General features: G+C 37.2%; 1 protein-coding gene across 3 annotated transcripts in view; it reads right to left on the bottom strand.

Annotated features, from left to right (window-relative positions):
- GRB14 (growth factor receptor bound protein 14) overlaps positions 1-17456 on the bottom strand; it is a 59221-nt gene that overhangs the window by 28767 nt on the left and 12998 nt on the right. Inside the window, exon 1 of one of the 3 annotated variants that reach the window (XM_040069648.2) lies at positions 15655-15786. The exons of the other annotated variants lie outside the window; for them this stretch is intronic. Coding sequence (XP_039925582.1) covers positions 15655-15717 — 63 coding nt within the window. The 5' untranslated portion in view covers positions 15718-15786. Of the gene's footprint in view, positions 1-15654; positions 15787-17456 lie in introns of those variants that run through there. 3 annotated transcript variants of the gene reach the window in all.

Here is a 17456-nt window from a genome sequence, read left to right on the forward strand (position 1 = left end):
ACTAAACCGTTTACATGCCTCTGGGAATACACGTTAAAAATCGGGGAAAATCCCAGGAAGCTCTTTCCTTCCAGCTTGGGAAGGGGTAAGGTGGCTCGTCTCCATCCTTGCTGCGGGGCCAGGCTGGGCAGCCCCTCCCGAGGGGCCATTGCCCTTCCCGGGAAGCCTGCTGGGCCCCAGGCCCTTCCTCTGCCGGGCAGGGGGAGGGGAGAAGAGAAGACCCCATTCCCGCCGGATTGGACCCCCAGTGGCTGCTGGGCAGAGGAAGGGGGGAAGTTCTAGCTGTGGGCATGCTACTGGTGAGACCCTAGCCGCTTTCCCTCACAGCGCAGCTTTTGAAGAATCCTCTACTACAAACAGCTCCAGCCACTGCTACCAAGCCCCCTTGCCGAGGGAGCAGCCCCAGCCGCATGAGGGATCATGCAGCTTGAGACCAGGGGTGGCTCTGCACCGCCCTGAAGAAACCACCATGCCCTCTGCAGGCCCAGGCAACAATACTAACTCTTTCCTTGCACACATGAAACTTGTAAAACATTGAATTCTCTCTGAGTGAGAGAAAAGGACAGAGTGAAGACACATAGAGAGACAACACGAAGATATCAAGGCCAGTGAAGGAGGATTCAGGTCTTAGATGGAAGAGAATGAGAAGATGCCTGGTCTTAGGCTGAAATTCTTTTGTAAAGCCATGGTGATGGACTGTGATATACTAGAGTATCCCTTCAAGTCATGGAAGACTTGGATGGGGAGATGATGAGTGTTCAAATTGCAGATAGAGCAAAGGTATTTGTGTCAAAGTAAGTAAGTGTTGAAGTAGCTGTGATCTTATGAGAAGCTTGAACAGAGAGAGAGAGAGATGAGATGAAAATGAATATCTGCCCCAAGGAAGAGAAGATCTCTGTTCCTAGAGATAAAAATAATCTTAGAGAGAAATGAAGAGAACCTTTGCTTTTGAACCGTTCATCTTGAAAATAGTATCCCATGAGTTTACATGGCCCATAATGCAGTTGCAGGAAGGCTGGGTGATATGGGAGGGACTACACAAATGCAGATTCCCAGGTGGCTGTTATTTGTGAGAACTGAAGCCATAAGAGAACTGTTCTTCTTGTGGAAAAATTTCCACGGCAGACCAAAAGAGAATTCTCTCCCTGAGAGAACTGATGAATGGCTATTTTAGGGTGGTAAACTGACCTGGGTTCCAATTTTTATCTCTATACATTGTCAGTGGGAATGGAAAGGAAAGTTGTGGGGAAGGACAGGTGTTTTGAAGGTTTTATTCTCATTCTTATTAATTTTTTCTTTCATAGTTTTCTTAATAAATCCTGCTTTAGACCCTTCAAAGTTTGAGACCGCTTTGCTTTTTCTCCTAATCCTATCTCACAGCAAAAGAAGGAATGACTAGTTCTAGTAGGCACTCAAACCACTACAGTAATTGGTGCATTGGCCAGGAAATTAAAAGGCAAAAATTGGTGTTTCCGCCCAGTTTCAACCTGAAGCCATCACAACTGGAAAAAGAAACACCTCAATAGCTTCTGTTTAAGTCACTGGAAGCAAGAAATAAGCAGCTCCAATGAGAGGAAAACACCAAGCTCAGTATGACAAGCATTAATCATTTTCACTGCCTATGGGAGCAAGCCAGGAGGTACATGTTCTCTTCCAGTTTTTCAATACACTAAAAATCAGCCAAGATCCCAGAATTATGTGCAATGCATCTTTATCCCTCCAAAAATCTTTTTTAAGAAATACTGCTTCAAAATGAAATATATTATTGTTTATATTTCACTATTCAAATGAACTCAGAATGTAAAATAAATGTTGAAAAATACAATCAAATATTTAACAAAGGAAAATAAAAAGAAGACCCTAGGTTTTACACTAAAAACTAACCAGTATAAGCAGAAAGCCAGCAATTGTTTAAAAGAATAAGTAAAAGAGCACATAAGGTAAGCAGTGTGGGAAGAGGAAGGAGCAAGAGAAGCAAAGCTGGACGCTACTCCCCCGAGTCTTCTTCCCCACTCAACCGTCATCTCCACTACAATAATTAAATAATGTGTTCATAGACTTTTAAGAGAGGGTGTCCAAGTCTGCTTCTTCAGAATCTTCATGCCATCTGTTTCGGAAGTTCCAATCTGCAGAAACAGCACAAACATATGCCCTGCACTGAGGAATTTAAAATTTCAAACCAAAGTCCTAATGTGTGAAAAAAGCCAGGTAGAACTCACATAAAAAGAACCACTAGCACACAGAATCCACGTTTAGGTGCCTACAGCAATATGACCTGACACTTATATGATTCTTAGTGCTTCTGTATAGTCATTGACACAGTGGGTAGTCAGCACTTCTAAAAAAATCAGGCCACTTTCATTTATAAAGATAAAAGTACCTAACTTTAGCTTATGATTTCTAAAATTACTCCCCCCTCCCCCCAAATAAAACACTGCGTATTTCTGTACTTATAATTTCAGTCTCATTTTTGTTATATGTGGAGTTACTGTATGCAAAACCAGGCTTTGAAAAGTATTACACTCCAGGGTGCCATACTTCTCCTGAAATGCTGGCCTGATACTCTGCTAACCCGTCTCTTCAGTGTTAACAATCAGGTTATTTGCCTGTAGCATTTTTTCTCAAACTCCCAACCCTGCTAGACAAAATTTTTTGCTTATTGATATTGGCAAAGGGTAGAGGAACTTGGAGTGTATTTTAACTACAATGGAGGTGCTTGGAAACATCTAGCACTTTGAACCCATTTATGACTTCCGGCAATTGTCTTGGTTTTAGTGAGAATCAGAAAAATTCTGGATTCATAGAAATATTTAAGAGGTTGAGTCACAACTGTTATTAGAAACAAACAGCATGTTAGTAAAGATTACTGTGTTCTTTATCAGCTGTGAATGCAAGATTTTCCGTTTAAATATCCCAATCTACAGTTAAAATGTCAGCTTCCAATATTTCCTCCAAAGGAAAGATTTCTAGGCCAAAAGGATTCGCCCTGTTTTCAGAAATCTACATCTGTCATTAAAACAAGGTGCATACAATGTCTAACTGTACACGTCTTGACTTCTCATTTGGAACACAGTATAGCTTCAAGAGGCAGAAGGAACACCATTCCTGTATTCTGTCTTGCATTAAAACCAAAGCGCAAAGAAGGAACAGCAAAATCTAGAAAAAATGTCTATCTTTTCTTCCACAACCTAGAAAAATCTCTTACTTTTTCCATAATCTAACCTTTTTAAAAATGACATTTCAAAGAGCAAAAATAATGGTAATTTCCAGCCTTTATGCCAATGTAAGAGGATGGACAAGGTCAGTTTCTCTAGCAATTAATAAACTTGTTGCCTCAAAGCAAAAATAATTCATTTAGACTTAAATATTCTTTTAGAAAGTATTAAAAACCCTATTAAATTTCATGTTAACAATATGCATATATTATCAATTAAAACAATTCTTACGTATTTTCTGTAATAATCTTCAGTGGCACTATATTTACTATGGCACTATGGCAACTATCCGTATTACGCAGCCCACAGTCACTCCCTTTCTTCAGACTCCTGGTACAAACTCCATGCCCTACATAATCCAACCACCCATGACCATCCCAGGAATGAAAAAATTACACCGAAAATAGAAAGTGAATAGCAATGCAAAGAAGTAAAAAAAAATACTTTATATTACCTATAGGCAGAAAGGTCCAATTCTTACTTTTGAAAGACATACTTGCCATCTGACTTTGGGCAAGTCAGCATTAGTCCCTCAGTTTCACTTTTTACAACATGGGGCAAGGGAAGTGAAATCCGTTTCTGTACAGTAAGGTAACAGATTGAATTAATTAAGATTGGTAAAGCACTTATACCTCCTCACATGACTGCTCCTTTAGATGTGTAAATATGTTGTATTATAAAAGGGAGGTTAAATTATGCAGATCTCCAAATTGTAATAGCCTATGTGTAAAAATATACCAGCAAAGTTCTTTCAAACAAAGGTTATTACAATCACATCATGATACTGGAAAAAATGGCAGAATGAGGACAATATGACATGCGATCATGGCAAAGACAATATCAGTAAAACTGAAGAGAAACAGTTTGAAAGACACAACAGGTGAGTTAAAATACAAATATCATTATTTAATCCTGAATTTGATACATTCAATTTTACAATACTGGTAAACAGAAACAAAATATAGTTATAAATAGTAATAAGCCAGTTACAGAAGATTTCATTTCCCTGTATAAAACTGAACAAAAAGGCAAGTCTAGAGAAAGCCACTGCCACATTTTGGACAATTAACTCATACTACAACTACTTTTAAAGCAGAAAGTGAGATTCTTGTAAGCTATATGATAATTAGATGACACTTGGCCCAGAATATTACAGTAATTGAAGAATTAAATAGCAACAGCAACACTGTGAAGTTCAACATCCTGTAAGCAGGAATGGCAGTAATAAATAGATTAAAAGTGCAAGATTTATCACCATCAGCAGCCATTACCACAGAGGATCAAACATGAGTGAGAAATACAAAGGGATCTACAGAAGCAAAACCCACAATAAACTCCCTAAAAAGAATGCACATTATTTATAAGGAAAGGTAAGGGTGGATCAAACAATTTGTTAAAATAGAGACTCTCAAGTTAATCTACCTTTCCAAATTTTTTTTTTTCAAACTACAGAGATTGCAAACAAAGCCAGTAAAAGAGATACTTCAAATACAACTGTTAAGATGTGTGTAAATAACTAGAAAGTTGTAGGGAAATTTAAATATTATCAGCAAAAATTTGAGATAATACACTTCCATGGAACAGCAGAAACGAAAGAAAATTAGCAGACTTACCAAATGATTAAGCTGTCAAAGGAGCACTTACACAAGATAAACACACCACAGAGAAGCTAAATCATTTATTTGCATTAATTATTCACAAGGGCTATGGAAGAATAGGTTCCCAGACCTAGTCTTGATAGATGAAATAAAATTGTCAATTTAAATGGAGGGAACACTGGAAATAAAATGGCAAATAGTTAACAGGAGGTTATACAGTCTAGCATTTAAAGAAACTTAAATTGCAAAACACAGCCTATCCTATCACCAGTAGAAATGGAGGCCTAAGCTCCAACTATCACTTCGTCTGATGTGCACTGAGTATAAAGTTGTGCTCAGACCTGAAAAAGTGGAAAAGCCCAAGTGCTATTGCAGCAGATTTACTCTGTAAATTCATGAGCCATGAATTCTTACTAGCCATGAAAAAAGTAACTCTTAGTTATTTTTCATTAAAATAGTATTTATGCTGACTTTATGTATTAACACTTGACACAAGGCTACCTGCAAAACTTCTTGGAACTGGGAAAGGTAAATACCTCCCTATTCCTGTCTTCTCAATACTATCACTTAAAGAGAGCTAATCCAACATGGGTCCATTATCAACTTCAGTGCACAGTATTCTGTGCATGGCTTTTCAGTTAATTTAAACCCAATATAACTGGATCAGGAAGGCAAGAGCGTTTTATCTTCCTAGCTACTAAAAATAAATTAATTAATGGTGAAATTTCCGTGAAACTTGGATAAAATTCTTTGTACAAGGCAAAGTCATTTCAAAAGTCAGCTGAGACCATAACATAATCCAAGCACTGAGTAAGCGTACACAGGCTATTCTCCCTTAGGCCAAGCATAACCACCTCTCAGTGTTGCAATCACAATGCTCTTCATAGAGTTCAGCTCATACAGTCCCCCCAACACAGCTCAGTTGTTTAGGCTAAATGTACATGCTTTATTACCCAGTATTTTCACTCAAGAGCTACCTTATTATTTCTCATGAAATCCACAGAAATTTGCTAAAATTACGAGCAAGGTACAAAACTCCTGTTGGTAATGGCTAAGAAATTTTGCCCCCAAACCAAGCCTGTTCCAATAAAGGTTCAAAATCCTTACTGTTTGACTTAAAGAGATTAATATTCAAACCAAACTTGATTGTTCAGTAATGAAAGTGTACATTCACATGAACTTCTCTTCATAAAAAGTTCATTTAGTGGAGGTGATCATCTTATTAGCCACATTAAACTTATTGTATTACTATCTTCAGTCCTTAGTTTCCACACTGCCTGATAAGTCCTAGCTTTAAATAGTTTTTATATATTTAATAGTAAGATGCAGGTTTACATTTTATTACATACAATAGAAATATTTAGAATGCACTTACCATAGACAGATGGAAAAATATCCAGTTAGACTAACTGGACTGAAAAGGAGAGATGGAACAATCATACTGGAAGATTCAAAGAATCTGACTTAAGGAGACACTTCAGTATTTCATTTTTTTAAAAAAAAAGTTTGCCAAATAGAAAATGAACAGAAAATGAAAAAGTTATCAGTGCACCAGTGTTTTTATCCACCAACCTAGAAATATGGCAGAAATTATCCATGAACTACTCTACTTTCCAAAGAAGTCATGTCTGAAGACAGAGGAAGAAAGAAATTTAAACCAGAAGCCACTAAAATATACCTCAGTTTTCTGTGTACAACAAAGATGAGGGCAAAATGTTATCAGCCTCATGTTTGCATAGCTTGTCCCTATTTATGTCAAGGCACTAACATTATTTAAATGAGGCTTTCTGTATTTAATAGTGCAGTTTGTCCAACATATCCTTTGCTTGTCAGAGATAAATAGAATGCTGTGTTCCAGCACAAGAGAAAGCAAATCTGTTACTGCCGCGTTCTGGCTGCAGTCTATGTTTCTGAAGAGACACCAGCTATAAAAAGAAGTACCTATTGTTTCTACCAGGTTTTTCACACCATGTTGCTGCTTTCTCAGTAGAACAGATCTCTCACAAAGCTGAGAAAGACCAAGTCCCTGAATAACACTGTTAAGAGACCAATTAACTTCCTATTTCCTTTGCAGCAGTCCTGAAATAGATTTTAAAGAAGAAAAAACAAACAAACAAACAAACAAAAAATCCAAAAAACCAACAAAACAACAACAACAACAACAACAAACCAACACCACAACCACAAAACCAAAAAAACCCCAACAAACAGATTCTTCTTAAAACTCTTTCACTTTGGCCATTTTAAACAGAAGTTTTGGCTTGAACTGTAACACAGCTTTAAAGCAAAAAATGCCTTTAAAATCAACTATATCAATTGTCCATTTCCCTGAAGGTCACTAGAGGAGAAAATAATGCAGACTCTAAGACAAAGCAAAGTTTAGATTTTTAGATAAAGAAGATAGAGTTTGGAAATTTTCTCTGTACTTCTGGAGTGGTATACAGAATGTCCAGAACAAATACAACAACAGCCACGTAGGGTAAGCCACTGCAATAAATGGTTGTTTTACAGTGCTGAAATACTTTGCCACTTGGTATATGAGAAAAAAAACCCCTTGCTTTGCTCAGTCAGACTGTAACACCCTTCCAGTCTGATACTGTCACCTCTGGGTATCTGTTTCTAGTCATCAGTGGAATATAAGAGCAAGGTTTAACTGTTGTAGGATAGGTATTCAGAGAGAACATTTTATTTCTCAGCATTTCTGAACCTTTTTTTTTTTTATTCACATAGCATTGTTCCCTCTGGCCAAAGCATAAAATCCAAAGAAAGCGTAAATCCTGCAGTAAAGCTAGCAAGTCTACTCAAACCACATAAAACCTTCAACTATACACTGTTGTGTTATTACAGATTTGTCAGCAAGTTTTGTTGGCAAATCCAAACCCCTAAAGGAACAGAAAAAAGATAAGGGGCATCTGGGCATGGAAATCAGCCCCTGTAACTGTTGGCAAAAGTGTAGTAGTCACCCAATGCAGCAGAATAAAACAAGCAAACGAAGTGAAACAGTGAGTGATGTAGTTAAAAGGGGATGATAATTTCAGAAATTTAGTCTATTTTGATAATGTTTACCTCTAATCATTTATTCTAAAATGAAAATGAGATACGTAGACTGAGCAGTCTTCAGTCATGCAGGAAAACTGAGAAGCCAGCAGCACATTTCCTATCTCAACACTTGTTGTGATACCCTACATTCAGAGGTCTGCTGGGTTGTCTGGCTGCTGCTTTGCTTGCCCACACACAAGCCACGTTCATATTACCATAAATGTATGCATTTTGTTTCTGTTATGATCATCCTACAAGTCTTGTCAAACAAGATACCTAAAAAGACAGTGACAGACACCAATCCAACAAGTTACAATCAACAGGACCAAAGTAAAAATGACAACATTGAGGGCTTGCATATACAGCTGATGGGTATGATGAGCTATTGAAGCCTAGCTTTCAGGCTAATACAAGATAAGCTGGAGGTTCCAATTGATATTCAGTCTAAATATCATTTAATTGCTAACCTCTTGGAGAATGTGATTGACTAGCCCAGAAAACCAGTCCAAGTAGTCTAAAAAAAAAAGCACAACACTATGTTAGGGCAAAGATTGTCAGTAGAAATTATACAATAGGCAACAAGAGTGCTGAAAAGACTGTGAAGAAATCAGAATGCAGTAAAGAAGACTGAGGGAGGGGGGAAGGATTCTAGTAGAAAATAAAGGAAAAACATTAAGGATGTCAACTGAACACCTCCTTCCAGGTCTCGGTCCTTCATATGAATTTTAGTGGTGCCAAACAAAAAAGGTATTGGCAAAAACAGCAATTGCAAGAAGTTGCAGGGATGTGCAAAGCACGGGAAAGAAAGGAATCAAAGATATCTCTCCAAGTTACCATTTTTGATGCCCAAGCATGAGTTTTGGTGAAGATATTGGTCACTAAGACAGCCATTAGGATCTGCCAGAAAAAGGAGATGAAATACAAGAACTGCGATGAAATATGAGATACACGCCAAGAGCCTACCAACTCTAGATGAAGAAGGTGGATGTGTATTCTTGGAAAATGTAACTTAAAAGTTTGACTCGCCTTGCTTTGTACTGTTCCCAAGGCACTCATTATAAACTGTACTGCAGCAGAGTAAATCTCTTATTATATAACTACTTTAGACTGTGAAAAACTGGTTGCCTTGAAATAATGTAAACATAAATAATGGGTTGAAAACGTAACTGAATATGAACAACTTCAAAACAGAAATTTTAGGAAGCAGCACTACCAGTGTAAGAGACTTAGACTGGAACTGGGCTAAAATTTCCAGTGTTATGAAAGAATTATATCGGTTGAGGCATTTTGATCTGCGGTGGGTTGACATTGTCTAGACACTTGGTGCCCACCAAAGCCACTCTATGACTTCCCTCCTCAGCTGGACAGACAACAGAAAATATAACAAAAAGCTTCTGGGTCGAGATAAGGATGGGGAGAGATCGCTCACTAATTATCATCACAGGCAAAACAGACTCTACTTGGGGAAACCAGTTTTACTATCAATCAAACCACAGAAAGGCGATGACAAATAAAACTAAATCTTAAAATACCTTTCCCCACTCCTCCTGTCTCCCAGAGCTGAACATCACTCCCAATTTTCTCTACCTCCTCCCTGCCAGTGGCGCAGCAGGACAAGGAACACAGGTTGCAGTCAGGACATCACTCTTTGTCTCTGCTACTCCTGCTTCCCCAGGGGGAGGACTCCTCACTTTGCACTTCCTCCAGCATGGGCTCTTCTCACAGGTCCACAGGTCCTGCCAGAGCCTGTGCATTGTGGGCTTTCCACAGGCATCATAGCCTTCCTCAGGCATTCACTTGCTCTGGGTGGGGGCATCCAAGGGTCTGCAGGTGGATCTCTGCACCCCCATGGTCCAACATGGGGACAGCTGTCTCACCGTGTTGGCGCCACGGGCTGTGGAAGAATCTTTGCTCCAGTGCCCGGAGTACCTCCTCCCTCTCATCCATTGACCACGGCCTCTGCAGGGCTGCTCCTCTCACATATGCTCTTCTCTTTCTTCTGCTGCAATTGCACAGCAACCTTTTTTCCATTCTTAAATATGTTATCTCAGAGGCTCTACCAATGTTGGGTAGAAGATGGGCTCAGCCTTGGAGCCAGCTAGCACTGCCTCTCTTGGAACTATAGGGAAATTTCTAGAAGCTTCTCACAGACGCCACCCTTGTAGAGCCCCCCTCCCCCTGTTACCAAAACCTTGCCATGTAAACCAAACACATGACCAAACTTCCTTAGGTTCTTAAGGCGGCTGTAGTTTTGTTGGGCTGGTCTTGCCTCGGTTCCTGACCAACAGGCAGAAAAACAAGGAGTGAGGAAGAATGGGGCATGGGCAGTACCTATAGCAACTGCATGAAAATGAGGACGAAAGCATGTCTAAATATGAATAATTCCTTGGTTCAATGTGATAAGTTTTCTTTGCATTCACTGAAGTAGCTTCAGTTCATCAAAAATAAAGAATATTTTCTAATTTTTCAAGTACTTGTTTATGCATGTTGAAAGTAACATGTAACAGGCATGTACATAACAGAGATTTGATCTTTTGCATAAGACTCACACCAGCTCCTTGTGAGCCATTTATTGAGTTTCCCCCTTCAAATACAGCAACACAACATAATCAGTATGGGGTTTACTTTAGCAGAAATAGCAATTCAGCAGTAGCTCTTGATATACTTCAAGGCCGGATAACACAGTCTGAAGGTCAAGTTCTGACTTCTTGAAGCCTAATTTATTCAAGAGGAGACTAAAGTACTAGAGCTAGAAAATGGCCAAGCACTTTCTTCAATTGATGAAAAAACTGGTTTTTCCCCAAAGGATTTCTGCCCACAGAAGAGGATTATGAGCAGAGTAGGACACTAAACACTGCCAATTTCCTTGGTTACTGTATGAAGAATGTTAGATGTTCAAAGAAAGCAAAAAGAAACTGAAAAAAACGTATCAAAGATCTGTTCAAGAACTGAAGACAGAGAGGAGACAAAGTGCAACGTTAATTGTACCACCAAACCTTGTCAAACTATACAAAGGACAAGTAATGGCCAAGTGCATTAAACCACTAAGATTTTAAAAAGACTTTTAAAAAGCTCTGTGCACTTACTACTCACCCTCTCATGGGCACATACACACACACATCTCTACTTACCCTTCATGGCAACTATTCAGCATAGTGCTTTACATTTTAAATTTCAAGACCACTGATGATTTCGTGTACAAAATACTCAAGAAAGTTTGATTACTTGTAGAGACTGGAATCCCACAGGATAGGAAAAAAAATCCCTTTCCCTACCTGCACCTGAACCATAGAGACTGCTAAAGTTAGTCCAATTTAGATTTCATTTATACATGTGGGATCATTTTTGTACACAATAAAAAGAGTAGGAAGTTTTACCATTTCCATGCTAGTCAAAGCAGGAACTATGACTGGTCAACCAATATATGATGGTTATACCAGAATCCACTTCTAGGTGCCCACTTGAATATAAGGAGTACATATTCAGTGCAAAAATCGGTCTAAAATTCTTTTCAAGAATAGTTTCAGACCTAAATTTATTTGGCCTACATCATAAGGAAGGGGATGAGCGCGGCAATACCTTCCCTGGAGGAGATTCTGTCAGTAGCTCTCTCCCAAACAGACCCTGGACCTAACCAGAGTCCTTCCACAATGACAGAAAATGCTGGTCTGCTGCTCTCCTCCTTCCCTGTCATGCATCATTGAATTACTAGCCTTTCCCCATCCTCTGTCACAGGCAGGTAACTTCGTATCTACAGGTTCTGTACAACAGAAGACTGAATTTTCAGCAGTTTATTAATCCTTCCAGAGCTAACATGAAGATATAAGATATAATTCTGTATTGAATTTCCAGTCATGCCCATCCTAATGATTTACCTGTGATTATCCCCATGACCTTCTCTCAGATCCCTCACTAATTCATTAAAGAAAATATTCCATTTTGAATAAAACTTTAAATTCAAGAATTTCACCTCAATCACCACTGTTTTTCTGACCACTGCTCCTTAAACCTTTAAAAGCCTTTAAAGCCCACTCAAGTCTATCTCCCACTCTCTCCATCTCTAATAAACGTCTCAGCTGTCTTCAAAACTTTGCAGGATGCTGCCGTTGTATTACTGTATTATAGAAACGTTTTATTACTGCATTATAGAACAAAGAATCCCAGAAAGGCTTGGGTTGGAAGGGACCTTCAAGATCATCTGGTTCCAATTCTCCTGCCATAGGCAGGGACACCTTCCAGCAGACCAAATTGCTCAAAGCCCTATCCAACCTGGTCTTGGATTATACTATTTATAATTGTATTTCTTTTATTTCTACTACTGTATGAAAGACAAAAAGGGCACTGGTATTGTTTTTTGTATTTTTAAATTACTATTTTTCAAACTGTCCTTATGAAGAGATGTTTCATACATGAATGCTTGGTCTGCATCCAGTAATTTTATAAAAGGTATCCATTTAATGACACCATTATCATGTCACTTAAAGTGCCTTATGTAAAATTCCTGGATTAGCATATTGGCCTTTCATCTCAGGCATCCAAACACAAAACTGAAAAATTACTTTCATGCTCTTAGCCTTACAGACAGACATTACTAATCCTCAATACAATTTGGCTTAAGAGGCTGTTTTTTCTTGGGGGAGTGGTAAGTGTTGATTAAAGCAGCACCTGATTTGGGGCCAGAAAAATAGATGAAATAAAGATGTAAGAGCATCCTGAAATTTGCACGTCTATACCAGTTCTAGATTTGAGCAATCTAAAAATCACATCTTCATTTTCTGATCAATATTTCTTCCATTTACAAGATGCTACACTATCTCTTCAAGAACTGCTGGAAATTATTCAGCTGCAATACATATTGACTACGTACACAATGCTTTTTAATATCATCTGACCTAGTGTGCTATGAAGTTCTCAACTGTTGTGGAAAAAAACTACAAGTCTCTGTTTACACACCTTGAATACAACATCAGGTGCCCAAGTGTTTTACTTATCATGCAACAAATCTAATAGACTTGTGAGTGTTTATTGTGAAGAAATCTTTGGTCTTTGACTGTAAAACAGTGTCTTGAATGCATTATAACCTTTCAAATCTAATTTTTTAATTAGATTTTTAGAGGAGTATGAAGTTATTCATACAAAAGATAAAAAACATTTGCTCTGAGTTGGATTAAGTGTATGTCTAGTCTGTACTTACCACAAAACTGGTTGTGATAGCACCCAATATACATAATTCCCCATGCTCATTAAGCATGTGATGTTCCCATCTGTGTTACAAGACCCCTTGGAACCTAAACAAGGCCTGGTAGCTTTAGTTAAAAATATATTCCTTAAGAATAAAATACATCAACTGTAATAAGTACTTCACATCAGACTTTAAAACAGAACATAAAAAATAACTTTGGACAAAGTATATTAGACATTTTGAATAAAAAATGAGAAAATCTAAGTGTTCAAGAAGTTGGCAGAACAGACAGATTGACAACGCAAAACTTTACCTTTTGTGAGATGAAAAAAGAAAGACTTGCAATTTTTGCAGTATTGTGATTAAAGTAGACTCCTTACACAATTACCTATTTCATGAATTTAAGAAATAATTATTTGTGATGATTGATACTCTAAAACAATATTTCATGAGCTAATATTTCTCTTGACTTTATAGTGTTAACATAAAAATCCTACTTTTCCAGGTCCTTCAAGTGCAACAAAAAGTAGAAATTGCACCACTTTAAGTCAAAGGTTTTAACGTCCATGAGAAACATGAAAAAATTTGCAACATACATCACCCATTATCAGCATGGCTCTTTCCTGCCTACCCTTCCTCCAGTATTGTAGTTCTAGAAATTAAGGTATTTCTACAGAAATAACAAAGCCCCTTCTGTGGAAAGAAAAGATACTTTCAGAAGGAATTCTACATGCACAGATACAACCATCACAAGCCTTAACAAGCCTATTAAATTTGGCACACAGTGAGACCTCAGTGAGGACACATGCCTTCAAGAATATTTTGAAACAGTGTGCAACCCAATAGCTACCTACCTAAGGCAACTCCCTATGCTGCTTCCTCCTACTGCTTCCATTAATTTTATTTTGGGCTTACAAAGTGCACAGATAAAGAGAAGTAAAACCAATAACTGTTGGCAGCTAATTTTATAACAGCATGAAAAAAAAAAGAGAGAATGTGCAGAAAATTATCTTACTGTGAATTTGTCAAAAAACTCTTGTATTTTCTCGGAGAAAGATTATCTTCCAACATCAACAAAAGAAAAAATCAATCCATTGAAATATACACTAGAGTTAAAACTGAGTTTCCCAGCCTTCTGAATGCTAGATTGAGCAAAGTTACACCTCTCCCCTCCCACACAGCACCAAGTACTGATGTGTGCATACCAGAAGAGTCTAACACAACTAAAAGCCGCAAGAACAAAGACCTTCCTCTCCTAACATACAATTAAAAAAACCCAGACAAAAATAAAATAACTATGACAACTGAAGATCTGAGTTCTATAGCAGTGTTAGGGAGAGGAAGAGAGGACTGGGAGGTAACCACAAGATTCAGAGGATGAGAGCTGAGAAGTTAAACCACAGTTTTTAAAGGAGTAACTGAGCTATTGCAAATTGTTAGGTAACACTGTAAGTGCATATCTTGCATGTTATCTGAATATACCAGAAAAAAAGTATATTATCATTCTAGTAAGACAGCAGCATAATCTAATCTGTACCCATCAATCCCAGTAAAACTGGATGTTCACAGGCTCCCCTTCCAACTCAAACAATGAAATAATATAAATGAATACAATATATCCCAAATCAATAAAAGTTACGTGTTTACATGCTTCTTTAGACCCACAGGACTAATGCCATAAATACATGCTGCATTCCATGTAAACTGCTCATGAGAACTGTTTAATACTGTAGTAATACTTTAATGAACTCTCATTTTTCACAGCACTGGTACATTAAAAGCCACTGAGTAACAGAAGAGTCTATTAACAATGAGTCAAGCACATTATGCAGCAATGAGGCTTTGAAAAATATCTACACATTTACAAAATAAATCAAACTAATTATTAACTTACAGCTTGTTTGAAGTAACTTCTCATAAGTTAATATGTCTGGCTCAGCAGAGAGTCAAATTTCGGTACTTTATTTCTGTGTGTATTTTTACCCTCACAGATACCCCCAACGCATTGAGTTACACTAGGGAATCCTAGTGCAAATAGATGTAATAATTTTGCACTGCTTACACTTTTTATTGAGATAAGAAAAAAAAAAAAAAAAAAAAAGGCAAGCTACAGTGGCTATGGAAAAATACTGTACAGTGTCACCCTGGTTCCCAAAATACCTGATGGGCCATCCACTATTAAAGCATTAGCCAGGAAAGGTCAAGAAAAAGCACATTATGTTTAAGGCTGATGCAAAACCTGTGGAAGCAGACTCCAGTAATCTTCTGTTAAAAACAGTATCATAGCCTTCAACAGAGGCATATTTTAATGCAATCATGACACTTTAAAAACTACATTAATCTGTAAGAAAAATAAATTCCTGCACAAATTAAAAGTACAAACCTATAGTAACAGAGAAAAGAGCACCAGTAAAAAAAATCAATTATGGACACATATATATTTATAAGCAAACATATTTCACATAATGAAATCAAAAATTTATACATTTATCAGAAAAGAAAAATTATTATTACACTAGAGAATTTTTTTAAAAAGTAAAAAAATAAATATAGTCACAATTAATCATTGTTATCAACCTGTATTAATGTCAGAATTAAAAGACTGATTTAAATGCCATACCCTTTTCTGCAGATTTATCGGCATAACTGCAGGCAATGTTACTCTTCTGGAAGATAAACTCATGTCTGCTTTTCACAGAACCTGCCAACCTTCATCCAGGTGATAATACGAAGCAGAACAAAGTAGTTAGCAATATTCCTTGAAACCTAATTCCTCATAACCTAAATACTGGAGAGTCAGCACAAAGAAAAGACTAAGGCTCTAGTGAACGTCATTCCATTTATGTGAATTCGGTCCTACTCAAAGCCAATGACAGAACACACTGGGGTAGGAGAAACCAGAAATCAACCAACCAAAGAGCTTGAAAACTTGTGTTCTGTCCTTGGAAATGCCCACACTATCTCTGGCTATAAAAATAAGCAGAACAGCATGCATTTCTATCACTCAGAGCTTTGTCTTTACTGTCAAAACAAAACCAACTCATTAAAGACTGCATACTGACACCCCACACTGAGTGGTTACAGTTTTGGGGCTTTTTCTCTGGCTTTTTCCATGCAAACAAAATATTCTTCAGCACTTCTGATCTTAGACTTTCAGAAAAGTAACCAAGCATAAGAATAGATATAATGAATCTGTGGAGTTTAATTACATCATTCTTAACTACCTTTATTCAAAGCAGAAGCAAAACACCCCTTTTACATTAAGTAATGCAGTTACTACCTTTCCAATGCAACCAAGGCCTGAAAAAGTGGTACATAAAATGTTACAAGGAGTGAAATTTAAGACTGTTTTATGAACCCAAGTTTGTGATCACCCCCATTCACACAATTCTTATGTATCAAATATCTGCATAATAAATCTGTTTCATTAACATGGTTTGACAAAGGAAACCTGGGGTTTTTCTTTCCTTCTTTGTCAAAAAAGGTAACATTTTGTATTGCTTAAATGATAAGGTAAGTTATAATCTTTTTTTTAAAGGTCTTATAATGCAATTAACAGCAGAATATTTTTTTCTACTTTTATGCAGCATGACTAAGCAATATTCCTGTTTTAAACCAAATTATTAAAGAGATATTAGAACTGTGATATTGGGTATTTCTTTCATAACTCTTGACCAAATAGTTCTGATCAGAACCATTATGTATTGTAGCTGAAGACTGCAGACATTTTAAACAAATTATTTGTACTAAGTATTCACAGCGTCTTGAACAATAACATGTCATACACGCCGGCTACCATATTTTTTTGCAGTCACTGCAAGTATATTATTGATCATACATCTGATGTATAGGTTCTAGAAGTATTCAGGACTGACTTGGTAAATATTACAATAATCCACACTAAAATTCACTAGATCATATTTAAAGTTTTTTTCTCCCTCAGTAACTGGAAATGAGCACACTCTGTATTAATCCCAAAGAATCTAAAATAATTCCCAAAGAATCTCATCTCCAAGACATAAGAAACTGTACAATGACAAGTTAAAAATAAGCATTTTTATTTCATGTCATTTTCTGATTTGAGAGTTTTCCAGGTGGCAAATACACATCAAGTCTCTGGCACCAGATACTTCAGAATCTATGGATTCTAAGTATCTCTTTTCATTCTAAATCTTCTTCCTCAAATCCTAAAATCAGTAGTGCTGAAGTAAGTTCTGTTGATGAACAAGAGGAGCAAACACCATAAATACAAAAATAAAGCTCCCTCCATAAACTAAAAACTGCATTGCACTGGCATTTTACCAGCAGCTCTCAAATAGTAATAAAATAGTGCCAAGGAATCGGAAGTAAAGATAAATATTTTCCTAAAATTTCAAAACCTGTTGTCCTTGATTGAGACACACAGGATGGAAAAAAACTGAT

This window comes from Hirundo rustica, chromosome 7 (assembly GCF_015227805.2).
Source record: "Hirundo rustica isolate bHirRus1 chromosome 7, bHirRus1.pri.v3, whole genome shotgun sequence".
Lineage (NCBI taxonomy): Eukaryota > Metazoa > Chordata > Aves > Passeriformes > Hirundinidae > Hirundo > Hirundo rustica.